At 44.3% G+C, this 26734-nt stretch overlaps 1 protein-coding gene across 3 annotated transcripts in view; it reads left to right on the top strand.

The window, feature by feature from the left end:
* Positions 1-26503, top strand: part of DZIP1L (DAZ interacting zinc finger protein 1 like) — a 366901-nt gene extending 340398 nt beyond the window's left edge. For all 3 annotated transcript variants that reach the window (XM_069618039.1, XM_069618038.1, XM_069618037.1), the window contains exons 15-16: positions 954-1087; positions 23717-26503. In XM_069618039.1, the coding sequence (XP_069474140.1) occupies positions 954-1087; positions 23717-23902 (320 nt within the window). In that variant the 3' untranslated portion in view covers positions 23903-26503. The remainder of the gene's footprint in view (positions 1-953; positions 1088-23716) is intronic.
* Positions 26504-26734: the final 231 nt, after the last annotated feature.

Below are 26734 nucleotides of genomic sequence, written 5' to 3'. Positions count from 1 at the left end.
AAAAAAAAAAAAAAAAAAGTTTGGGGGTTGCGGTTGTGTCCCCCGCATGTTCCATGCAATAATGTCACCACAAAAAAAGGCCATTTTTCGGCGATATTTTTGCATGGCAAGATTTTTGTGGCAACATTATTACATGGAACCGGTGGGAGAGCAGGCACCAATCCTTTGCCTGGTGATAGCCTAAGGGCAGTTTGGGGAGGGTCATTGTGTATGTGCATTGCATGTAGGATACACAGGTATGTTCCGCATGTGGTGCCCTGAGTACAGTCAAAGATGTGGAGCTAAATGCTTGTGTTTTTATGCAATATGCATGAATTGCAAACAGGAAATGTTCCAGTGAGAATAGCTGGATACATGGGTTCATGTAAAGAGATTGTTCACAGATTGATCCTTGTGGTGCACATACATTTGCATGTATCTTATTCTTACACTTCTACTTGCGAGAAGTATGTTTGCCAATTTAATTACAACTTTCAATGATTCACTCTGATTCTATTTCTAATTGTAATTAATGTAATATGCACAAGTTGTTTATACCTGTGTTATTGTTGGATTGATTTCCCTGAAGTATCTGAAAAGGGTGTGATGTTACACCAGGCTTTTTTTTTTTTGCTGAAACATTTTGGCCGAAAAAAAACAATCTAAAAATATGGGGGTGGGTGGGTAAAGATATATAAGGAGTAGGGGTGTGTGGGGAATAGGGACTAGAACATAGTGAAGGCGAGGATTGGGGGGAACCCCCAATAAAAAATAAAACAAATTGGGTTTTTTCAGCCAAAAATATTCAGGAAACAAAACTGCTGTATCTTAGAACATAGAACCCAGAAAGGATCAGCATTGAATGTTCTTATCTCTTGACTTTGTATAAACCGGCATGCATTGTTGCTGTATCCTGCCTGTCTTGATCATGAATTACAACCTTTTTCACCTATGATTTCTTGTCCTCCATCTAGGGACTTTAGTGCATTCCATGGCGCGGTCAATTGAGAAGCAGTTCAGTGGTCAGCGCGGAAAGCCATTTGGTGGGGTGTCTCTTATCCCTGGACCATCTGCTGCATCTACGCCTTCCAGAAACGTGCCAAAGAAGGTATGGTCCAAAAAAAAGTACACATTCAAATTTAAGAGATAATTAAGAAAGCACTTATGATTGTAGTATTGATTAGAAGAAAACCCCTTATTTAGAGTTGTGTTACTTTAGCAACAGGATTACTGCACCGACAAATTCATTGTTTCATCATGAAAGTCGAAAATTCCACATGGTTTCATGTGGTGGCAATTACCTCCCTGTAAAGCCATAAATGCATGTGGTAATTCTCACATTCAGTCATTACTTAATGCAGCAAGTACCAATCTGTATTGAGTCCCATGGTACTCCTAATTGGGGAATAACTGAAGGGTCAGCTTGAGTCTGAATCATGTGGACTCTTTCCATTACCGCAAGCATACCGCACATGGTAACAGTAATCAGGTTTGGCAGAAACAATCTCCAAACTCTAAATGAGGCCCATAATTGGGCCAAAGATAGCCCATTATGCTAATTGTATACTGTACTGCCTTATGAATACAATTTAAATGTTATTATTGATGTATACCGCGCACTGATACCACCCAAGGGCAGTCTCCAAGTGCCACATGCTCTGTAAGAAAGAGGACCGGGTTGTTAGTGAGGTTAGAATGATAGGATAGGTCCAGAACCAGGAGAAACTGGCATCTGTGTGTGTTGGCTACCAGATGGTAGGTTGCATGCACGGGCTTGTTGTATCCATACGGGTAAGGTCCAAAGGCTGGGATGTTTTCTGTGTGTCTGTTTGTTTTGTTGTGGTGTGCCTCTGTGTATTATGAGTAGATTGCTGGTATTTATTGTAAGTGTGTGTTGCTTGTGTTGCATGTGTTTTCGAGTATAGGTTGGCTATCCCAGTGGGCATGTATAGTGTTTGGGTGGGTTATTTGAGGAAGTTAAAGAAGGGTGGTTAGTGCTTTGGCTACTTGCTAAGTTCTTCTGTGTGGCTAGTCTACACAGTCCTATCTGTTGTGACAAATGACTAATCTCCACAATTCTAAGTTTGATAAATGGTAAATCTTCTCAATTCTATCTGAATGGGACGCATGGCTAAACTTCATAATTCTCCGAGTGTGATCCATGGTTAATCCTCACAGATGTATCTAAAAGTGACGCATGGTTAAACTTCACAATTCTATCTCTATGTGATGCATTGCTAAATTTCACAATTCTTTCTCGGTGTGATGCATAGCTAACTTTACAATCCTATCTAGGTGTGATGCATGGCTAAGCTTCACAATTCTATCTTGGTGTGATGCATGGCTAAACATTACAATTTTATCTAGGTGTGGTGCATGGCTAAACTTCACAATTCTATATTGGTGTGATGCATGGCTAAAATGTACAATTCTGTCTAGGCGTGGTGCATGGCTAAACCTCGCAAATCTATCTAAGTGTGATGCATGGTTAATTCTCAGTTTTATCTAAAAATGACGCATGGTTAGACTTCACAATTCTATCTAGGTGTGACACATGGCTAAACTTCACAATTCACTTTAGGTGAGATGCATGGTTAATCTTCACAATTCTAACTAAGCTTTGCTAAGTGCCAGATATGGCTAACTAACACCATTTGCCTAAATGGCAGATATGGCTAACATACAACCGTGGACTACGTACAGCAGACTACAAACTAAGAGTGGTGGGACAGTTTAATGGGGAACCATAATGGCTGTTCCTCCTGCCTGGACCTCACTTACCTTGTCAGTCACTGCTGGGTGAAGGCTGCACTGTAGGGTCCACTGACAAACACAGTCTGGAGCTGCTTCTGCCGGAGCTGCCCTTTGCTTTCGGGCCCTGTGCCGAGGGCTGCACGGGCAGGAGGCTACCCTGGGATATCCAGCTATGAGGGCTTCCAGCTGTCCCTGCGGCCAATCAGGGAGGGTGAGAGGTGAAAAGCGGGGCAAGGGGTGAAGAGGCAGTAAGGGTGCAGAGGGAAGGGCCTGTTTCAAGACAACTGCCAAATTCACATTCAGTGCAGGATTAAATAAATATTCACACACAGTGCTGGATGTTAAAATAAATAAAATCGCCAGCCAGCATCCTGCTTGCAAAGCACACATAGTGTTCATTTAAATAAATAATTAAATTAGAGAGGCCAGGCCGCAGCCTTTGTCCAGAGCACATGGAGGGCACATTTAAATAAATAATTAAATGAGAGAGGCCAGGCCGCAACGTTCGTCCAAAGCACTCAGAGTGGGTGTCCATGAATTAATCGAAAGTGAAATATCAGAAGGAGAAAAAAACAAACGTTATTTGAACAATATCAAAACTTTTGCTTTTTTCTCAACCTGCCAACCCACTGTGACCCACCCCCTTACTTACCTTTTGGCAGCACACTTTGCTGTCTTCCTGCCTGCAACACCTGTTCCCTTCACCTACGTTGGATGGGAACTGGTGCCGCAAGGTCCTCCCTTTTTTAAAACATTTTTTTTAAACTTTATTATTTGGGAAGCGGGGGGGGGCACCCACGCAACCACCAATGCTATTGTAACGAATAAGGGTGTGGGTTAAAACATGCATTATCATCTCTGGTGACTGAGGAACATTAATCGAGGAATGTTTGCTTTAAATTAAATGTAGTAAGAAATACACTATTTACTCCAACATAATTGAACTTCTTGAACTCAGCAAACCAAAAGCAACAATTATGGAAGAAGCCGACCTAGACAAAAAAGTAGCTGTACTTCACAACTGGATCAATCAATGATCCAAAATATCGCAAAAGAAAAAGCTTTCACCCCTTCACGTAAAAGACCAATGGCAAAATGGTTCACCTTACTACTGAGCGGCATGAAAAAAAAGAACTGAAAACTAGAACTAGAATGTAGGACCACAAATGACGCTGGAAATAAACTTACATTTCAACAACATATCCGTGCCTACAAAATGGAAATACAAAAAGCAAAAAGGAAATATTACGTTAACCGAATCCTCACAGCAACAAACACCCAAAAATAACTCAAAATCATAAATTAAATAGGAAATCCACCAGGCTGCAACAACACGACAATACTGTTGATGAAACGCCTGAACAAACTACGAAACTTCCCCGAAATATCAGTGAAGACTTACGTCAAACTGGTAAATCAGAACAACAAAACAGGTTCTCCTGAGGATCCCTGCCCACCGAACATATACAAATCAATCCTCCCACAAGGAACCCCCACGGAATACCACATGAATGTCCTCAACCTTTCAATCTCAACAGGGAAAGTGCCACAATCCTTCAAATCAGCGTACATCAGACCACTAGTCAAAGACACAGCTGGAAATATAGAGGACCTTTCCAACTACAGACCCATCTCCAACATCCCGTATACAGCTAAATTGCTTGAAACTTACATATACAAAACAACCCAAGAATTCATAGAAAAACACTGACTACTAGACTAGGCACAATTTGGTTTCAGACTAATGAAAGGAACGGAATCAGCTCTACTCTCATATATGGGATGACCTAAAAGCAAACCCAGACTCCGACAACAGTAGAGCCTTGATACTCCTAGACCTCTCTGCAGCATTCGACACAGTTAACCACGACATCCTCATCATGAGATGAAAAGGATTGGGAATAACGGACACCGCCCCACTGTGGATTTAATCCTTCCTAACAAACAAAACAGAAACTGTATGGATGAAACAATTCAAATACAACACAAGAGAATCCACATGCAGCATACCACAAGGATCAACCTTATCCCTGCTATTATTCAACATCTACCTTTCTCTGCTGATTAAAATTATCAAAACACACAGCCTCACCTGCTACAACTACGCCGACGATACACAAATAGTATTCAAAATACAAGACACTCAAGAAGAGAACACAACACTTTAGAACTGCTTTCATGATCGCTCTTGTCATGTTCAGAGGAGATCACGCCAATAGCATATACCTGGGTATGCCTGAACGACTTCTTAAAAAACTACAACGCATACAAAATGCGGCAGCTAGACTGCTCCTCAAACTACCGAAAAGAGAACACATCACTCCTGCGCTAAAAACATGACATTGGCTACCAATAAAGCAACAAATAAAATTCAAAGCAATGTGCATCACGAACAGAGCAATCCAGAACCAAGGCGCAGAATTCCTGAGAGACAAATTACACCTACATCACCCAACAAGAACGCTCAGATCAAGCAACGACATTCGCCTGGAACCAAAACCCTATAACAAAAGAAAACTCTGAGGATCCTCTTTCTCACCTCGCAGCAAAAATGTGGAACGACTTACCGAAGAAAATACGCAACACAAGAAACCCCCTACTATTCAGGAAACTGCAAAAAGCATGGCTCTTCACTGCATAGGTAGAAGAACGCCTACAGGGGCACACACATATCTGGTAACAATGATAAATGAAGACACTGATCCCGGACGCTAACAATCTATCAATTACATACAGAATCTAAGGAAGACAATCTATGATGTATCAAACTACAAACTGAGAGTAAGCCATGACAGGATGACACTAATGACCAAATACATAGTTAGACCAAGACGAAAGGTTAAAGATGATTCATCAATATCAACCTGGCCCAAATAAGGCCCAAGCCCAGCAGACCACTGTCAATATACACAGCGAGGGAATAGGGGGCGGCCAATCCACAGCACCAACAGCAGAAGGGGGAGACTAGACATAACCAGCCCCACCAACCTAAGATCTATGCAACACAACCAGGAACGCACTGTAATATCTAATCTAATGGTTAGATGGCCAAGAAACATGACTAGCTACTAAGTTTACCCACAGGAATACTACTAATATAGAACAAGATCGGCTAAAACCAGGACATACAACCCACTAACCCAACTTCAAATCTCTGCTTACCTAATTCACCCAAAAACCCACACAACCATCTCTCGCTCAGCAAACCACACACACTTCACCACAACACAACACCACCAAACAACACATAAACGGCATCAACAGCACACAAGGTCCCGCTCAGATCCGATACTCACACCGAAGCTCGGCGCACCGTGGAAACCGAACTGAAGCCGCCAACAGCACACCACTCCTCTCACTCTCCTACTCCTTCTTCACCCGACTAACCTAACCCCCCCGCCCTCTAGTTACATATCTGCCTGAGCGCCTGGAGACCAACTCTGTTGGTGATGGTGGGCGATATAAATACCATTAACGTTTAATATGAAACGGGCATCCATTTGTGTGATAACAAGACTGAATTCTCAGCACAAGGATTGCAAGCATGTCTTTAACAACTTTTGGGCCTTCTCGGATTTTGTCAGAGTTGTAACAGTCTACTGGACCATCTAAGACTAGCCACATTCGGTAGTGACTCATGCTCTGGGCAATAAAAATAGTTAAGTCATGATATAAATGAAAGCAAATTAAGGAAAATTAGATTAAGGAAAATTAGACTTTAAATTAGACTTTAAATTGCCAACACCTAAGAGAGGACATTTGATTTTTGTTTAGCTGGAATTAAGGGACATATTGATGTGTACATGGTTTTTATGGAACAATATTTTTGGGAATACATGCTTGCCACTTTTCAGCCTTGGTTTCTTGGAAGTCTAATTGCATGCATAGGCACCTCACAATTCAAGTGCTCACTTCTAGCAGGAGGCCATCCTGCACTTGGGAAGCTCAACAATCGTTGTACAGAAATGATTACAATATTTTATAAAATATCAAACATAAATAGTGTGTGGAACACAATGACACCAATTTCCCATAATAACAACATTAGTCCTAAAGGTCGGAGTGGCCATTTTCTAACATTTCAAAATTCTTTCTCTGCTTCCTCCATGGCTGAATTTAGTTAGAGTTACCAACATTAGGAATCATAGTTTTTCCACAGTATATATGTGTTGCTGACAAATACAGTTGCAGCAGTGTCACTGTTAAGTGCTGGTGTTGTTTGTGTGCTCTGTAATCCATAATACACAGAAGTTGTTGATGAAGTACACAATATCCTCACTCTAAAATGTGACAAAATGTGATAGCTTTACACATAAACAGGTGTTTGTTATATGGAAGAGTGCTGCGCGATCCAATGTTTACATGATGGACATTAGTATGACTCTTGGATTTTTAGGGGACTAAAGGAGTAGTTTTTTTTTTTCAATGAAAATCACAAAGAACTGGTGATCTGGAGACAACAAAAATATTTACATTTTCTAGTGAGACTAATGGTTAGGGTGGCCAGATTTTCAAAATAATATGCTGGGACAGACCACTGGCATAGAAGTAGGACTTTCAGCAGTAATAAACACAAAAGGAGGACTAAAACACAAACAGGACGCAGATGAAATGTCATGATCTCTGCTTCCAAAAGGTCAGGGTTTTCCCAACTCCCTTGGAAGCAGATCCATAACCCAGGTTCCGAGTGCCAACCAGTCCCAATTGGGACCTTTTGGACCCAGTCCTGGCGCCAGTGGCACCAGGCTCATAAATATGCCCAGTCCCAGCGCTGGAAGCGCCGGGCTCATAATGCTTGGGTGGACTTACCTGCAGCAGACCATGCTGCTTACTTGCCTGCCAGTTGAGCCTCTGATCCTCTTCTGTTTGGAACTACTTTTCCTGTTGGGTGGGGCAGGAGCCACTCCCTAGATTCAGAACACTGGAACTCTTCTGGAAAGCAGGAACTCTTTTCTTACCTAGGCTTGGCTGTGGAAGGAGACACCTAAGCACTACAGGAGGCTATTTAAACCACACCCGGTGGATGAATCTTGCTTTGCGTTATTCTGCATCCTCTGCAGCAGAACGCTCATCGTGTCTTCTGCATCTGATCCTGGGCCTAAGGAAAAAGGCTTACCATCCTGAATCCAGTCTTCAGCAACACCTATAAAGACAAGAAAGAACAGGTTAGCATTCCGGCATCTGAAAGAGAAAGGCTTACCTACTCTTCGTGCGCTCCGGAGGTCTTCACACTGCATTCCGGCATCTGAAAGACAAAAGCTTACCAACTCTTCGCACGCTCTGGAGGCCTTCGGCGCTGCATCCGCATCTGAAAGACAAAACAAGGTGCGTTTAAAGACATTGGGGAACTTTAATACTCACGTGCCATTACTCCTTTCCACATCTAACCCAGTGGGTATTCCGGCACCCTGCAGCCGCTCCGAACTTGTACCTGCAAAATAAAAAGACAGTTAGAGCGCATCGTGAAGCAGACAACAAGCGCTTACTTACGTGCTTCCAGGCACTTCTATCCATCACACGGGCTCCATCTTCAACTCACTTCAGCCCGTCATCCGCCATCGCCGGAACCCTGCAAAACAAGAGACATCATTACTAAAGACTTTAAAGACATTAGAAGTACTCGAAACTTACCGTTCGTGCAGTAAACGACGGACAGCAGTCCTCTGAAGTCAAGAGGCCTGCGCTACCTATCCAGTGAAGAAACTGGTTACAGCACCCTGCCCCGAGGCAGATGGAGAGCTCGGCATTCACTTACCTAAGGTGAGAGCGTTAACCTTTGGGGGTCTACAGGAGAGGAGAAAAGGAAAGAGATAGGGACACCCCAATAACCCCAGTTCATTAATCCCATATTTTCTATCTGCAGACATCTTACTCTTCAAGTCAGGCATACAGTGCACAGAGGTCCAGCCCAAAGAGCCAACCGGGTGCTACACATCACCTTTGAAGATACGGTAGTCGCCCGGTCAAGACCGGCGCCTCTGTGAGAATCAGGTGAGCGTTACAGAACGCAAAGCCTACCGCAAAACTCTCGCCCAGGCGCTATGGAAACCTCGGATACTGACCCCCTAGCCCGGTTACTTGGGGAACTAAGGGCAGAAGTGCATGCAGCTCGTCAGGAAACTAATGCTCTAAGAAGGGAACTAATTATTTCCAAGGAGAGAACAGACAATCTTGCTAGACAATTGCTACAGTCACAAGCCGAACAGACCCCGTTACCCGCATCAGGGGCAAATCTTCCTTCAACATCCTCTATGAATCCAGTGCAGATCAACCTACCTGGGAATGTACCTCTGGCTCCGCCCGAACGATTTTCTGGTGACCCAAAGAGGTTTGCAGTATTTATCAATCAGTGCCGGTTGCACTTCTTATGCCGGCCAGCAGCCTTTCCAACTGATCAAGCTAAAGTAGCTTTTGTACTTTCGTACCATAGTGGCAATGCGGCAGACTGGTCGATCCCTCTAGTTAATCAAGATGATCCGGTTCTCCATGATTTTCAAGCTTTTCAGCTTAGTATGGAAAAACTGTTCGCAAGACATTCACAGGGGCAGGCCTTGGACAATGAGCTTCTTTCGTTGCGACAGGGTAATCAAGACCTTTTGGCTTATAATGCATCTTTCAATAGACTAATAGTGGAAACTCAATGGCCTGAGGACAAAAGGATTACGCTGTTTTATAGAGGTCTACGTGGAGAGCTCAAAGACGTTTTAGCCCAAGTAGTGAATCCCCCACAAGACTGTTCGGATTATATAGACTTGGTCGTTCAAATAGATCACAGGCTGCAGAACAGGAAGGCCGATCGTTCCAAGTTTGATGCTCGAGTATTTTCCAAACCGCCAACTCCTTCCAAAGGAGTAGACTCCGGGGAACCCATGCAAATAGGGGGTCTGAAAGGTCCTCTAACACAAAGGGAGCGGGAAAGGAGAAAATAGTTGCAATTATGCCTATATTGCGGAAACTCAGGGCACTTTCTTCGAGACTGTCCGGTGACACCTGCCAAGAAGGCAGTAGGAGCTGCAGTTACCAAAGTTACAAACTCTGAGCAGGGAAACGACCTCGCCCGACAAGAATAGAGGTCCTCTTGCCGAGCGTGAAAACCAGTTCCGTGACCTCGCATTTCGTGATACCTATGGTCCTCATTAGCCCTGATAATCCGGATCGATTACATGCAATTGAAGCTTACGTCGACAGCGGTGCCATCGGCAATTATGTGGATCATGAAATGGTTTTGAGGATGAATCTAACTCTTTGTCCCAAGGCTGTAAAGGACGTCATTACTACGGTGGATGGTACGGAGATAGCCTCCGGGCCAGTAACGCATACCACTCAAGAGGTGACGCTAGTAAGTCAAGATGGACACCATGAGAAGATCATGTTCGATGTGATCAAGGCCCCTCAGTTTCAGATTATTCTAGGAATACCTTGGTTAGAGAAACACAATCCTCTGATCGATTGGCGAGCAAGAACGGTCCAGTTTCCAGAATGTGTCTCTACTTGTCACCCTCCACCTGGTGTTACACTGGCCGCAATTTCTTCAGAGACTCCCCAGTTACCTCCCGAATACCTAGAATACCAAGATGTTTTCCGGAAGGACCAGGCTAACTCTCTACCTCCTCATAGGTCTTATGACTGCCAGATAGACCTGATACCTGGATCTACTCCTCCTTGTAGTAGAATTTATGCCCTCACCAAGCCTGAGAACCTTCAACTTCGACAATACCTTGATCAATACCTGGCAAATGGGTTTATTCGTCCTTCCAAGTCCCCTGCTTCTTCAGCTTTGTTCTTCGTTCCAAAAAAGGAAGGAGACCTTAGAACTTGTATCGATTATCGCTCCCTGAACCAGATCACCGTTAAGAATAGATATCCGTTACCTTTGATCCCTGAACTCCTGGACCAAGTCAGAAAAGCATGCATATATACAAAGCTGGATCTTAGAGGAGCTTACCACTTGGTACGAGTAAAAGAGGGCGATGAATGGAAGACGGCCTTCCGCACCAAGTATGGGCTATTTGAATATCAGGTCATGCCCTTCGGACTTTGCAATGCCCTGGCCGCCTTTCAATATTTTATGAACGATGTCCTCAGAGAGCTCATAGATGTATGTGTTGTTGTTTACATTGACGACATCCTCGTTTATTCTTCATCGGAATCTGAACATCGGAAACACGTGAAAATGGTCCTTGAAAGATTGCGTCAACACAAACTTTTCGCTAAGTTGGAAAAATGTGTTTTCAACGTGACTGAAGTTGAATTCTTGGGATTCATATTATCACCTGGCGGAGTGCGTATGGATTCAAAGAAGGTCGATGCAGTTCTCAAATGGCCATCACCATCCTCCGTAAAAGGTGTGCAAAGCATGTTAGGCTTCGCTAACTTTTACCGCAGGTTTATCCCCGAATTCTCTCGAATAGTCCAGCCCATCACTGCCTTGTTAAAGAAAAACAAACGTTTTGAATGGTCTACCGAGGCGGAACAAGCTTTCCAGGATTTGAAGACTAAATTTATCTCTGCACCAATCTTAAACCACCCTCACCCCGAACTCCCCTACATCGTGGAAACTGATGCTTCAAGCCTTGCCATGGGGGCAGTTCTATCACAAAAGGACCCGGTAACTAATCAGTTGCATCCCGTGGCATTTTGGTCCCGCAAATTCTCACCTCCTAAAATCAATTACACGATTACTGACAAGGAACTTCTGGCTATCAAGTCTGCCTTTAAGGCTTGGCGGCATTATCTGCTGGGGGCCCGACACACCGTTACTGTGATTACGGATCACCGAAACCTGCAATATTTGAAAACCGCAAAAGCCCAATCCTCTAGACAACTCCGTTGGGCATTATTCTTTGCCGAGTTTGACTTCATAATTACCTATCGACCTGGTACAAAGAACGGTAAAGCTGATGCCCTTTCTCGGATGGGAGTGGAAGAACACTTGATCAACCCTAAACCTGTACCAATCATTCCCGAACAAAGAATTCTGGGTGTAATCGCCACCGAATCCATAGAGGAAGTTAAGGATAAAGCCAGGCAACTTGTAACTCCAGCAGACATACAGAATTGACATCTGCAGGGAAAGGACTTTGCAGTAAAGGACAACTTATTGTATTTCCAAGAACGATTATACCTACCCAGCACAGATTTACAGAAAAAAGTAATCTCTTGTTATCACGACTCTTTAATGGAAGGTCATCCCGGTATGGCCAAGACCTCAGAAAAGATCAAGCGCTACTTCTGGTGGCCGTCTTGGAAGAAAGATATCAGAGACTTTATAATGTCCTGTGGAGTATGTACCCAAAACAAGAGTCAAAAGCAAAGACCACCAGGCCTCTTACGCCCTATTGACATCCCACCTCGCCCTTGGCATACGCTTTCTATGGACTTCATCACCAATCTACCTCCATGCTCCGGATACAATACGATTCTAGTAATCGTGGACTTATTCTCCAAGATGGCGCATTTCATTCCGCTCAAAGGCTTGCCAACAGCAGCAACTCTGGCCCGAGAATTTCTCGAAAACATTGTCCGACTGCACGGTTTTCCTTCGGTTCTTATTTCGGATCGAGGTAGTCAATTTATTTCTCATTTTTGGCGAAGTTGCTGTCGGTCGGCTCAAATTGATGTGAGACTATCGACCAGTCACCACCCTCAGACCGACGGACAAACCGAGAGGACCAATCAAACTCTGGAACAGTATTTACGCTGCATGCTGCAACAAACTGAAAAAACTTGGAAAGACATCCTTTGGATAGCCGAATATGCCTACAATAACTCTGTCCATTCGGGAACTGGGAAACCCCGTTTTTTCTTTTGTACGGCAGTCACCCTCGAACCTCGGAGTTGGATCCCCTCCAAGATCTTGAAACACCAGCAGTAGACTACCTGCATTCTACAATTACCCAAGCCTTTAAGGAAGCTGTTTCTCACCTTCAAAGGGCTAAAGAACAATACAAGAAAGGAGCAGATCAACATCGGAAGGAAGCCCCTCAATATCAAGTAGGGGATCAAGTCTGGTTATCCACCAAATATCTACCTCTAAAAGGGCCACGCACATTCAACCCAAGATACCTTGGTCCCTATTCCATCACTACCATAGTAAACCCAGTAGCGGTCAAGTTGGACTTGCCCCCGCACATGAAGATACATCCGGTCTTCCACGTCTCTCTATTAAAACCCGTGCAACCTCAAACCCGACTAACCAAATCTCCAAAACCTATCCTAGTTGATGGAGAACTCGAGTTTGAAGTCAAAAGCATTCTGGACTCCAAGATCTCCAAATCTAAACTATTCTACCTAATTGACTGGAAAGGCTACGGCCCCCAAGAGAGGTCCTGGGAACCTGCTGAATATGTCCACGCTCCTCGCCTAATCAAAAGATTTCACCGAACATTTCCTGACAAGCCAAAACCCCCGGAGAAGCCCGGTTTGGGAGGGGCCTTGAGGGGGGGTACTGTCATGATCTCTGCTTCCAAAAGGTCAGGGTTTTCCCAACTCCCTTGGAAGCAGATCCATAACCCAGGTTCCGAGTGCCAACCAGTCCCAATTGGGACCTTTTGGACCCAGTCCTGGCGCCAGTGGCACCAGGCTCATAAATATGCCCAGTCCCAGCGCTGGAAGCGCCGGGCTCATAATGCTTGGGTGGACTTACCTGCAGCAGACCATGCTGCTTACTTGCCTGCCAGTTGAGCCTCTGAACCTCTTCTGTTTGGAACTACTTTTCCTGTTGGGTGGGGCAGGAGCCACTCCCTAGATTCAGAACACTGGAACTCTTCTGGAAAGCAGGAACTCTTTTCTTACCTAGGCGTGGCTGTGGAAGGAGAGACCTAAGCACTACAGGAGGCTATTTAAACCACACCCGGTGGATGAATCTTGCTTTGCGTTATTCTGCATCCTCTGCAGCAGAATGCTCATCGTGTCTTCTGCATCTGATCCTGGGCCTAAGGAAAAAGGCTTACCATCCTGAATCCAGTCTTCAGCAACACCTATAAAGACAAGAAAGAACAGGTTAGCATTCCGGCATCTGAAAGACAAAGGCTTACCTACTCTTCGTGCGCTCCGGAGGTCTTCACACTGCATTCCGGCATCTGAAAGACAAAAGCTTACCAACTCTTTGCACGCTCCGGAGGCCTTCGGCGCTGCATCCGCATCTGAAAGACAAAACAAGGTGCGTTTAAAGACATTGGGGAACTTTAATACTCACGTGCCATTACTCCTTTCCACATCTAACCCAGTGGGTATTCCGGCACCCTGCAGCCGCTCTGAACTTGTACCTGCAAAATAAAAAGACAGTTAGAGCGCATCGTGAAGCAGACAACAAGCGCTTACTTACGTGCTTCCATGCGCTTCTATCCATCACACGGGCTCCATCTTCAACTCACTTCAGCCCGTCATCCGCCATCGCCGGAACCCTGCAAAACAAGAGACATCATTACTAAAGACTTTAAAGACATTAGAAGTACTCGAAACTTACCGTTCGTGCAGTAAACGACGGACAGCAGTCCTCTGAAGTCAAGAGGCCTGCGCTACCTATCCAGTGAAGAAACTGGTTACAGCACCCTGCCCCGAGGTAGATGGAGAGCTCGGCATTCACTTACCTAAGGTGAGAGCGTTAACCTTTGGGGGTCTACAGGAGAGGAGAAAAGGAAAGAGATAGGGACACCCCAATAACCCCAGTTCATTAATGCCATATTTTCTATCTGCAGACATCTTACTCTTCAAGTCAGGCATACAGTGCACAGAGGTCCAGCCCAAAGAGCCAACCGGGTGCTACACATCACCTTTGAAGATACGATAGTCGCCCAGTCAAGACCGGCGCCTCTGCGAGAATCAGGTGAGCGTTACATGAAACTGAAGTCCTCCTTCTATGTCAGTGGTCTGTCTTGCTGCATGTTGGATGCACTGGACACTTATTGGAGGAGAGAGGACCTGGAGGAAGGGAGAAGCTATGGGGAGAGGGCTCAATCGCATGTAGAAAAAAAGTGACAGTCAGCAGCAGACCCTCAAATCACAGGACAGGGATTGTAAACTGAAAAAAGCCTCGAGACAAAGGAACAGACGGGCAAATACTGGAACAGTCCTGGCAAAACTGGGTCGTCTGGTCACCCTACTAATGGTTATTATTTTAATTGAGCTAACCTGGTTTGAGGAGCAGCATGCTGAAAGGAAAAACACACTCCATTCGTTAGAGTGTAGATTGACCTTCACCTGCCTCATTATAGAGCATGGGTAAGGGAGATACTCATAATATACAAGATAATAGCATGTCAGTAACAGCTGGTTGACGGCTGCAGGCCTCGCAGGCTAACACGGGCCAACACGGTCTGGAGCTGCTTTTTCAGCAGCTGTCCTTTGCCTCTGGGTCCTTCAACACAGGGGCTGCATGGGCAGGGTGCTGCCCTAGTGCAATGTTTAATAAGGAGCTGTGGGCCAATCAAGGAAGGGTGTGGGTCTGGAGGAGAGAACAAGCCGGGTACCAGGATGCAGGCGCAGGGGAGCCGGCTACAGCATTCCGAGCGCAATTACATTATTAGTTTCAGACAAGTGGAGCACACATTGCAATTTAGGATCAAAAGGGCAGTATCCCACAGGAGAAACACAACCTCACCTCACCTCAAGCCTGGATCAGAATCAGACATCAAAGTGCTAAAGGAGATATTCTTTAACAAGTAAATCTTTCTTTCAGAGTTAGTTAAGTGTTCAGAGACTTCTGAGAAGACTCCCTATATGTGTTCCAGCATTAGGGCTGGGCAAGTGGTATGGGCAAACTTCCAACCACGCAAATCACCCACTCAGCATCGCAGGATGCACATCAGACTTAAGGTAAGTATTACCCAAGGCACACAGTACCTTAGGAGAAAAGAGCTTCTGAGTGGATGCCTTGAGGATGCAGCAGCACAGGGCGCAGTCCCTGGATTTGTGGTCTGAAGACGAAAGAACTGAACACTGGATGGGACCTTGCAGCAGCAGATATCAGAGGAGGCTTCCAGCAATGTATACTGATGAATATAGCCGGTCGAATTCCCTTCACTCTCTCGGTCCTGCGCTCTGGTTAGGGGACTTCAGGGATTTGAGTCGTGTCTCTGGAGAGCCAGAAAGAGGCCACCAACGTTTTGGACAGATTCAGATTTCAAAAGACCAGGCACTGCACAATGGCTCGATGTTTCAGGGTATTGGAGTATTGCAGCACAGCAAGGTTGCAGCATATCATGGGATAGCTCAAGATGCAGGTCGTTTTGAGACTAGTGGATCTCACCAGTCTCGTCTCATTCAGGACCCCAAGGTTGATTGGAAGGAAGGGTTACATCAGGCTCCGGTTAAACAGGCTCTCTGGAAATCGCTACAGATGTCTTTTCCTCATCTTCCTCTTTTTATCATCAACAACAGCACAATTTCTGAAATGTCCCCCAACATTTTAGAGGAAGGGACGTCTGGCTGTCCATTAAAGACATCCAGGCCCCCACTGGGAGATGGTTCTTTTCAGACAAGGTGAAAGCAAAGGGCTGCAGAGTGTTGGACTCCTCCCTCACTTCCTGCCTTGCTGCCTTTTCACATACTTTGGAGCCTGGGAGGGAAATACAAAGGATTCCTGATAAGGACAAAACTTCCACTGAGGCCGTTCCCACCTGGAATGGCAGTGGTCCACCATTTTATTATTGAGTTTGATTTAACAGCCTGCGAGTAATGATGACTAAAAGTCATCACAGTAGTTACACTGCCAGCAGCCACTCAAGTAAACTTGCATTCGTAACAAAAACGTTGTAAGTAAGAAAGGGGCTCATTGTATCCCCCAAGCACTCCACATAAGGTGGGGTGTGCTGGCTCACTTATAAAAAATGTATGAAAATCCCTCTTTACTACTTGGGAACTGTATTTCACCCAAGTACACGAAAGAGAAATTAACAGGGGGTCCCAAAGGGATAACCCAGCCTAAGCCCAAAAGTTATAGGAATCTATAACTTCAACCATACGCTATGGAGAGCCATACAATTTCACCCATAAAAAGAGTAAAAGACTAGGTGAGAGGGGAAAAGATTCCCCTTCACCTAGGGACAAGGTCAAATAGTTACCAAGTCCAAGCAGGAAGTCCAATCATAATTATGAAAATCTTACCAATTCAGGCCCCACCATTTTTACCAGATAATGACTATACCACTTCACAATGCCACCAGAAATGTACTACACAATTACAACAAAAGTGACATGCCAGTTTCAACTGTGTGATGACGGTTTTGTTCTGGTTAAGCACATTGGAAGTCATTACGAGTTTGCGGGTATTCTGGCAGAACATCTGCCAGAATACTGGCAAATGGAATTACAGATACCGCCACTTGGTCAGGCAGTATTATCACCAGAGGTTTTACCTCCGGTGGTAACATCACCTGATTACAAGTGGTGGTTTGCCGGTGTAAATTGGGGATTTCTGACGGTATTACTGGCACCGGTATTACCAGATGGTAATACTGGCGATTTTTGTAGGCAAAGTAGAGGACTTAATACCAGTGCCACTAATACCGGCAAACTTGCACTTTGGCTGCATGGGAAAAATTGAGGTTAACGGTATTACCTTCACTTTTTTCCCACACCACCAATTTCATAATGAGTCCCACTAGTGTCTTGCCTGTTTCAAATTGCTCCTCAAAAATTGCCATGGTCATTTCTAACAGCCCCAGCAAATTAGCAAGTCAGGTTCAAAATGTCATGCGAGTTTCAAAAGGGCTAATCCATTTTTACCCTATAAAGCACTTAGGAATTTGACACTATAACTTAATAAAAGTGTCATGGCACTTTCAACAGGTTTATTGCCTGTTGTTTTTTTATTGCACTAGTTAAGCATTGTATTTGTTCAACGGTGCATCCAAAAATGGTAGATCACTTTCACAGTGCTATGCCAGTTTCACATTGATGTAGTTGAGCCATTGTGTTTCCATGTCATTTTCCACCAAAAATAACCATTCCACTTTCATGCTGCCCAAAGAAATTGTTGGTTTTGAAGGTGCCCTCCCAGTTGAGCAATTGGTTGTGCAAATTGTTTCCAGTAGTGTCTTGTGCCCATATGTATCCCGTTGGCATGAGATGCTACACAGAGGAAAAGAAGGATGGGCACGAGAATGGAGCGCGAGGAAGAAGGGAGGACTCGCGCATGGACCGTGGAGGTGCGGCAGTTGGAGAAGAGTGAAGAGAGAGTAGCAGAGACATCATTCATATCCCCTTTCCTCCCATTAACTTTATGATACTTTCATATATGTATTAATAAGTAACAAAGTACTTAAATATCTTACCAATTGCCCCCTGTCCGCCCCTACTTCAATGGCGACGAGGATCTCTCATTTCAACCGGCCGTTGAGAGGAATCTCCGGCCGGTGAGCAGGTAGGAGCGGCGGCGACTGCCCCACACTCAGCCTATGCATGTAGAAGTCAGAGTGGGCTGTTCCCCTGTGATGTGCCGCTGTACTAAGCCTCCTCCATTTTAAACAACATGCTTCTGCTGGTGTCGACTCCATGCCCCGAGTGACCCTGCGCTTCTGCGAGTGAGAAGTGTCGTTGCGGCCAAGTAAAGAAGAGGCAGAGGTGGCGTTCAAGTGATCCGCGTATGTGTTCATGCACACGCCCCGCCTCTCGCTTCGTACGGAACTGGAAACGGCCGTCGCAGTGGTAAACAAGAAAAGGGGATTGCACATGCGCACTGTATCGTAGATGCGACCTAGCTCACTATACAGCGAAATATTTGACTACGCATGCGCACTGTCTTCCACTGTGAGGGAGCACAGTTGCTATTGATCTGATGTCGATGCATGGATCACACAAGGAAATCTTCACCACTCGCTTTGCTCATCTTCATTGCAGTACTTTCATGTAAATGAAATAGTATCAAAAATTTCAACCAATCCTCACTGCATCCTTCGTTTACAAAAAAAAAGAAAGGGGAAAGAAAATAAAGATAATGAGAGTTGAAAGAGCACTGCTCTCGGAATTTGAATCTAGGAAGGGCTGTGAATAACCAAAGCAATACCCTGTCAAGTTGTCACACAGTTCATTGCATAAGTCTAGTGGCCTTGACGCCTTGAGGTAACTCCTAGCCAAACCAATATATTAGCTCGGCATTCGCCAGCACGACTAAGTTCTGCAGACTATGGCATTACATGGAGTTCCTGCTCCTCAAATGTTCTTACCAGAAGTGGGAGAACCAACTCTTCCGTGGAAAAGATGGCTCATGGCCTTTGAACATTACGCAAGTGTGGTCTGTGGGACCAATTATTCTGTTGGACAAAAAAGTCTTTACTTTTGCATTGCTTAGGACCGGCTGGACAGGAGAAATATGAGGATTTGCCGGATCTTCTGGAAAGAGAAGCAGGGGACATGAATGAATATAACAAGGCAATCAGAAAACTCAACAAGCATTATGAGAAGAACCTTAGTATCATACTAGAAAGATACAAGTTTGGCAAGAGAATTCAGGAACAAGGTGAGACGGTGGAAAAATATGTTACAGCCTTGAGAAAGCTTGCACGCATCTGCAAATTTGATCAGCAGTTGGAGGAAAGAATCAGAGACCAGTTCATGTTAGAATGCAGGAGTGGCAAAGTCAGAGAAAAGTTGTGGTCTGAAGACGACCCTTCACTCGATGTGGTGCTGAGACTGGACAAAAGTGGAGCACACGGAAACTTGTGTACAGGCCCTGGAGAATAGAATGAAGGATGTTAGTTAAATCAACAGTCAGCACTGTACAAATAGATCAAGATGAAATCATAGGAGCAGTGAGAGGGAACAGAAAGGTTTCAACACAATCGAATACGCTTTCCCAGAGAGATGAAAAGGTGAGATCTGATGAGAAGCATGAGTTTGACAAGAGAGTACGTCGGTTTGACTCATACAGAATGATGACACCTGAATCCGAACACCATTTTAAAGGAAGAAACGCTCAGAGGAAGGGGAAGAGCAAGACTGAGAAGATATCGATGTGGCAGTCCGCCAAATTGGGCGAGTAGCAACAGTTGTCCTGCACTGAAGGTGATCTGCAGAAGATGCAGTGGAAGAGGGCACTTAGCCAAGTGTTGCAGAAGCAGTAAGCGAGATGATCCAAACATATACTGGATTGCTTGATGATGATCAAGGAAAAGAATGTGTATTCATGGTAATGGATGAAGATCAGCAAATTGATAGTCCTAGGACAGCGATATCTGTGAAAGGGCAATCCATTGTTATGATGGTAGACTCTGGGGCTAGATACACATTAATTCCTGAAGATGTATGGAAACGCTGTGGTCCTGAGTATCTGCGAGAGGTTGATGTTAGACCAAAAGCCTATGGAGGGGCCAAGATTGAACTGCTGGGTTGGTTTCAGGCCACCATGAAGTTCAAAGACAGGGAAGCAGTTGGTCGTATCTATGTATCGAAGAATGGACAAACCTCGCTACTTAGTTGGACTCATCAGAAATTATTGAAAGTTCGATTGGATCCCAATGCGTGTGACACTGTGTAGATGGTGGAAGGAACAAATGTAGATCATATACAGAAGATCAAAGATGACATTTTTAAGGAAAACACCATAGGATGTTTAAAAGGGTTCTCCCATCTGATATTGCTCAAATCAGGTTCCAGACCTATTGCCCAGAAGTTGCGCAACATACCTTTAGCACTCGGGAGTGAGGTCAAGCTAGAATTAAAGAAGTTGGAAGACCAAGGCATAATCGAAAGTATAGATGCTGCGGAATGGGTATCGCCGTTAGTTGTTGTCAGGAAAAGTTCTGGTAAAGTAAAGTTGTGTGTGGACATGAGAGAATTGAATAAGTGCATAATACCTGAAAGTCATCCTTTGCCCAACATCCAGGAACTGATATCGACTTTAGGTGCAGCAAGTATATTTTCCACCTTAGTTCTCACGGCTGCCTACCACCAGATAAAATTACATGAAGAATCCAAACACTTGACGGCATTTATAACACCCAAATAACTTTACCAGTATAAGAGGATGCCATTTGGCCTAATTTCCGCAGCATCTGTCTTCGAAAAAGTAATGTACAGGATTCTGGAGGGAGAAGATGGTGTTGTATTTTTCCAGGATGATGTGCTAATATGTGCCAAAAATGAGGAAGGACACAATAAAAGACTAAACAGAGTGCTGAGGAAATTACATCAAGCTGGAATGGTGCTCGGTAAAGAAAAATCCAAAATTAACAGAAAAGAAATCGAATACTTAGGTCACGTGATTTCTGGTGAAGGGATTTCGCCAAAGAAAGAATTGGCAGATTCTATAAAACTAATGCTTACACCAGGAAACAAGGAACAACTCAAAACCTTCTTAGGGATGGGCAAGTATTATGCCAAGTTCATAAAAACATTTCTCAGATCATACTGTTAATTTGAGAGGTCTTTTGAAAAGTTTTAAAAAGTTTGATTGGGATGAAAGATGCGAAAATGAATTTCAGTTCATCAAGGAAGCACTTGCTATAGCACCGGCTTTGAAGAGTTATGTGAGAGGAAGGAAAACCATAATAACGACTGATGCTAGTGATGTCGGTCTGGGAGCATCGTTGACTCAGTATCACGAGGGGAGAGAATATGTGATAGCATTTGCTTCCAAACTTCTTAAAGGCTCAGAGAAGAACTATGCAACGATAGAGAAAGAAGCTTTGGCGATAAAATGGGCAACTGAGAAATTTCGGAGTTTTGTGTGGGGCGTCAGATTTGAAATTCATACGGATCACAAACCTTTAGTAGAAGTTTTCAGTACGAAGGGTTTAGACAAGATTTCTAGCAGGATCAGAAGATGGGTTTCCAGGCTTCAAGAGTTTAATTTTGGCATCATCTACATTCCAGGTGCTATGAATCATACAGCAGACTGTTTGTCGCGTCTGACCAATTACAGTGAGGCAGAAGATAGTTCAGAAGAAAAAGGGTTGGTTTGTGAAATGTTGGATCAAACTCTGTCGAAACAGCAATGGGATGAACAAATGAGTAAAGATGAGGTGTTGAAGACAGTGATGAAAAGTGTGGACGAATCGAGATGGAACAGAAGAGCAATGACAGAACTGGGAATTGATGAGTTCTGGAACATCAGAGACGAACTGTATATACAAAGTGGGTGTTTGATGAGAGGAGACAAACTAATTCCCCCAGATGGTCTTAGAGAGAAGATAATTCAACTTGGCCATGAAGGTCATCAGGGCATTGTGAAGACAAAACGGTGTATTAGGAACACGTATTGGTGGCCAGGATGTGACCGACAAGTGGAAGAGAAGATCAGGAGCTGTATCCTCTGTTCAAAGAGTGACAAAGTGTGTGTGGGGGCGAGCTATCCTATGGTGTTAAGAGAAATACCAGATGCACCATGGAAGAAAATTGCACTAGATGTGTTGGGTCCAATATGGAGTGAGGGCTATTCCATATTCTGTTTAGTAGTTATTGATATGCTAACAAGATGGGTAGAAATTTCATTTATGCCTCAGGTCACCACACAGAAAGTTATTGATTTTCTTGAGGAGCTGTGTGGGCGTGAGGGGTACCCTGAAGAGGTACTTACGGATAATGGCTTGCAGTTTAAATCAAAAGCAATGGAAAGGTATTTGAGCGATAGGTCTATAGTACACAGCGTTTGTGCGACTTATCATCCCCAATCCAACGGGATTGTTGAAAGATATAATCGCATAATTAAAGATGCTATTAAATGGGCCTGGGTCAATGGAAAAGATTGGAAATTTGTTGTAAAAATGACTGTTATAGCCCATAGATTCACACCACACAGTACCACTGGCGTTTCACTGTTTGAATTAAGCAGAAGTAGGAAGGCAAATACCATGTTATTCCCTGGGTGGATGAGTGGTGTGATTGGTAAAGTTGTAGAGTTAGACAATGTGAGGTTGAATATTATGCAAAAGCAATTGTACAATAAAAAACAACATGATAGATGTTTCAGGAAAGGAAATGAACCATATGTTTGGTGTTTTGTTCGGGTTAAAGTTCCTTTTCCTTTAAGAGAGAATGGATGTCATTGGTCCAATCTTGTGGAAGTGGTGGAAGTGTTTAGTCATGCAGTCAAAACCAGGGATGGTAGAGTATGGAATAATGAGAGAGTGATGGTGTTAGGAGATGGTCATGTTGCTGATGATGAATGGTACAAGGCAAGAAAAGAGATGAGGAGAAATGATGACAGTGATAGGCTGAGAGAATGTGACATTTATGATAACAGCTCCAGAGTTAGTTGTAGTCAAAACTCAACGAAATCATTTTCCTTGGTGAACAGTACAGATATGAGTTTGGAGGAGTCCAAGAAGAAGTCAAGAGGTGGAAGGAACTACAGACGACTCAGACACTTGATGGACTACGTAGACTTTTAAAAACCTTACATATTTCAGTTATTTGTTTCCGTTATTAAGGAAAGGGGATGTGTAGTGTCTCGTGCCCATATGTATCCCATTGGCACGAGATGCTACACAGAGGAAAAGAAGGATGGGCACGAGAATGGAGCGCCAGGAAGAAGGGAGGACTCGCACATGGAACGTGGAGGTGCGGCTGTTGGAGAAGAGTGAAGGGAGAGTAGCAGAGACATCATTCATGTCCCCTCTCCTCCCATTAACTTTATGATATTTTCATATATGTATTAGTAAGTAACCTACCAATTGCCCCGTGTCCGCCCCTACTTCATTTCCCCACCCAGTAGTTGCTATGCCAGTTTCATGCTGGCCCCCAGAAAATGACCAATCCAATTTCACATTGCCCCCAGAAAATTGTGATCTAGTTTTATGTTACATCCTTTTCGTTATCGCATGTACATCCTTTCTGTTATCGGATGAGCGCTCAGCTGTGTATGGGGCAGGGGCAAACGGTCATGGCTAGCATTTATACGATATTCTAACTAAACAAATGTGATGTTTTGTAAGTGGCTAGAATCCCAATGTGCCTAGACTGATTTCAAATATATGTAATTCACTCTCAAGAGCGGGCCGTTTTTACTGATTCACTCTCTCCTCTGTCTGCCCTTTCCATACAGGCTTCAGATGAGGACAGCGATCTTGAAATTTCATCCTTTGATGAGATCACTGAACATCTGGACATTAAGGAAAAGTCGAGGCCTATCCAGGCCCGTCCATCAGCTGTGAGGCTTAGTGCGGACTCTACAGGGTCTCAGGGTACTAGCATCTGGAGCTCCAATAGCATCAGGGCTGGAGGTTGGTAGCGTGCATGACCTCTACGCATTCTTCTAAGAGTGTGCATGTCATGGTCATTCCGCCCTTTGTGATGCCATCTTACATGCTGTCCATTGATAGCAGCAAACCAACTCTGAACAAAAGCACCCGGCTCTGCAATGCATTGATCACGTCTTCAAAATAGGTTGCTAATATTCTCACTCGATTGATGCATACTATTTTGGCAGCAATGCAGCCAGAGCACTGACCGCACCAATGAAAACATGCATTAAAAAATGCTCCCAGCTGGATGAACCTCTACACATCAGCAACAACATTGTGCACTTTTAGAAATCTTAGAACAAGAAAGGATGATGCGGGTGCACTCCTATGTCTAGTAAAGATTAAATGAGGATAACTAAGTTGGTCAGTTGAACTTGATTTGGTTACTGTTTGTTACCATACAATGACTCGAGTGTGCAGGGGACGTGAGTGATCCATAGACCGTGGACACTTTCCATTTTTTGCACTTTTAGAAATCTACCCGGCCTCTGAGGATAAGATTTCAGCCCAGCAGCAACCTAGCGTGGGCCATCAAAAATCCAGACGCACCTTCATATGCAACTGTAACAGCAATTGTCTAGCAGCTGGCCACCTCTGCACAAAAGCAATGAAGCCCATCGACAAGCCTGCACCGCCAGGGGAAATTCACTTCTGCGTTCCGGCTCTGCACCAGACCAGAGGAATTCTACTTGAGTTATCGGATGGCACCATGTCACCAGGGACCCGTTGTTCCAGTTCTGGTGTGATAACCTTAGGTTCTGTGCCAAAGCAAAAGTGTTCTGTATCAGAAATGCATTTGGCATAGGAATAAGGCGACCCACAACACATGTCTTCAAGCTTATTTCAAATTACTCTGAAGCCTTGCAGCTCTGTCCATCATGAGAGCGATGCGATTGCATGGCATCAAATAAAGTCCGTCAGAAAGACCAACCGCACAGGGATTTATCTCCAATGCCGCTCAGCATCAAACAGACTGGAATAAGGCCATTCATATTCTATATTTGATAACCGCTTGCATTGCAAAGTAAATTGCTGTTCCACATGCCCATTTTGGTAGGCGTTTTGGGATTTCCATGGATTGAAGTTATATCAGAGATTTCCAAATAAATGTGGGCATCACTGCACAGATATGCCCACATACATAAAGGTTCTAGATTCACAAACCTGCCCATTGACTGGAAGATGTTGCATCCTTTTCACTCCAGATCCCTACAGCAGCAGAAACCCAACTTTGCACATCAGAATCCCCGCCTGACACAGAGCAGCCCAGTTATGCCGAGAAGCAATCCCGAGTGGACTGGCCATGAACCTTACCATGCGAATGCCACACAGACCTGCTTCATCAAAGCCTCAAGGGCGTGTCCCCTGCTTACTCAGGACTGCAACAGTGTTGCTCTCAGTACCTTCTCACCTTCCTTACCAGGCCAAGGGTAGCCTAACCAGAGAAAACTGCTGTGTTCCTCTCCCTTTATAACAACCCTAAGAAGGGCCACTTTGATTCACCGCATGACAAATTCTCCAGTTGATGTCGATTTGTCCACACAGACATGGCCTACACTGGGCCATCACGCTGAGGTTGCAAATGGACCCGCACCGCTGTTCTGATCTGGCTGTGCCTAGTCTGCTCCACAGCATATGAAACTATACAAGAACTCGTGGAGGCAATGTTCCAATCAATTGTTTGATATACCCCTCAGGAAAAGTGCTTACATATTGTTTTGATCTTTGCAGAGCTGTTTAATAATATGTATCCATTACAGGCTATTTACTTGAAGCGCATGCATACAGAAGTCATCCAAATACCAACATTTCTCCGAAATGCAAATGGAGCGAAAAACCTTCCAAATCCAGTGCCTTGACCGGAGCCCTGTTCACATTGCGTGGATGCCAAAGAGGCATCTATGTACAGCGGCTCCGTTGCTTACCAGCTCCTTTTGCACTTTGTAAATCAGATACATGCATACAAAGAGGCCATGCATTACATGTTAACATGCGTTCAAGCTTTGTGACATAAATGTGGACAGGGTGTTACCGGAAAGCAGCAGAGCAATTTGGAAGAGATGCAGACGAAAATGCCTGTTCAACTTCACCTTCGTCCTCCATGGACATGTCACGATCGAGCACCTTGCGTACTAGTTACTCCACACGTTCTGCAGGTGACCCCTGATCCCACCCCCACCCTTTGAACCTAACATGTGCCTTACTATTGCTGCTTCCGCGCTCTGATGGCGAAATGACCATGAAGCTCAGATGTCGCCTCTCCAGCAAGGCACTCTACAGTACCTTGGACTCCTCCACAAGAGTAGAGATTACATGCATCTTGCTTTGCACAAGGTTGATTTTTTTGCATTGGAGTGAAGATCTGGTTTTCGGTGAGTATATGAAATCACCATAATCCAGCAAATGTTATGTGCCTCAGTTCCTGCTGAAATCCTAGCTGAAATCCTAGCAGGTCCTATTTATTTGTGAAATCGACTTGGGATTCATGGATCTGGTGTTCTAAAGCCATGTCTATTATTATTATATTATTTTTCTAATAAATTATATAGTTGACTTTTGTTGAACGAATAAAGTTGTAAATAATTGTAGCAATTCCCTGTTCTCATTCCTGTCATCACGGTTTATCTATCAGCAGTCCTATGGGATGTCTATCCTCAGAGCAATACTTATGGCAGTATGTGAATGCAAATGTCTTCTTCCGTATTGCCGTTATTTCTTCATTGTTGTTGCTTTTTATCATTTTTCTTGAACACTGTTGGAAGCTTGTTGGGATGTTCCCAACAAGCAAGAGAAGTAATAATATTTGTATACTTAAAGCT

The sequence above is a fragment of the Ambystoma mexicanum genome, chromosome 10 (assembly GCF_040938575.1).
Source record: "Ambystoma mexicanum isolate Mex_15411 chromosome 10, UKY_AmexF1_1, whole genome shotgun sequence".
In the NCBI taxonomy this organism is placed as follows: domain Eukaryota; kingdom Metazoa; phylum Chordata; class Amphibia; order Caudata; family Ambystomatidae; genus Ambystoma; species Ambystoma mexicanum.
The sequence above is the reverse complement of the archived record's forward strand: the minus strand, read 5'-3'. Positions and strand labels throughout refer to the sequence as shown.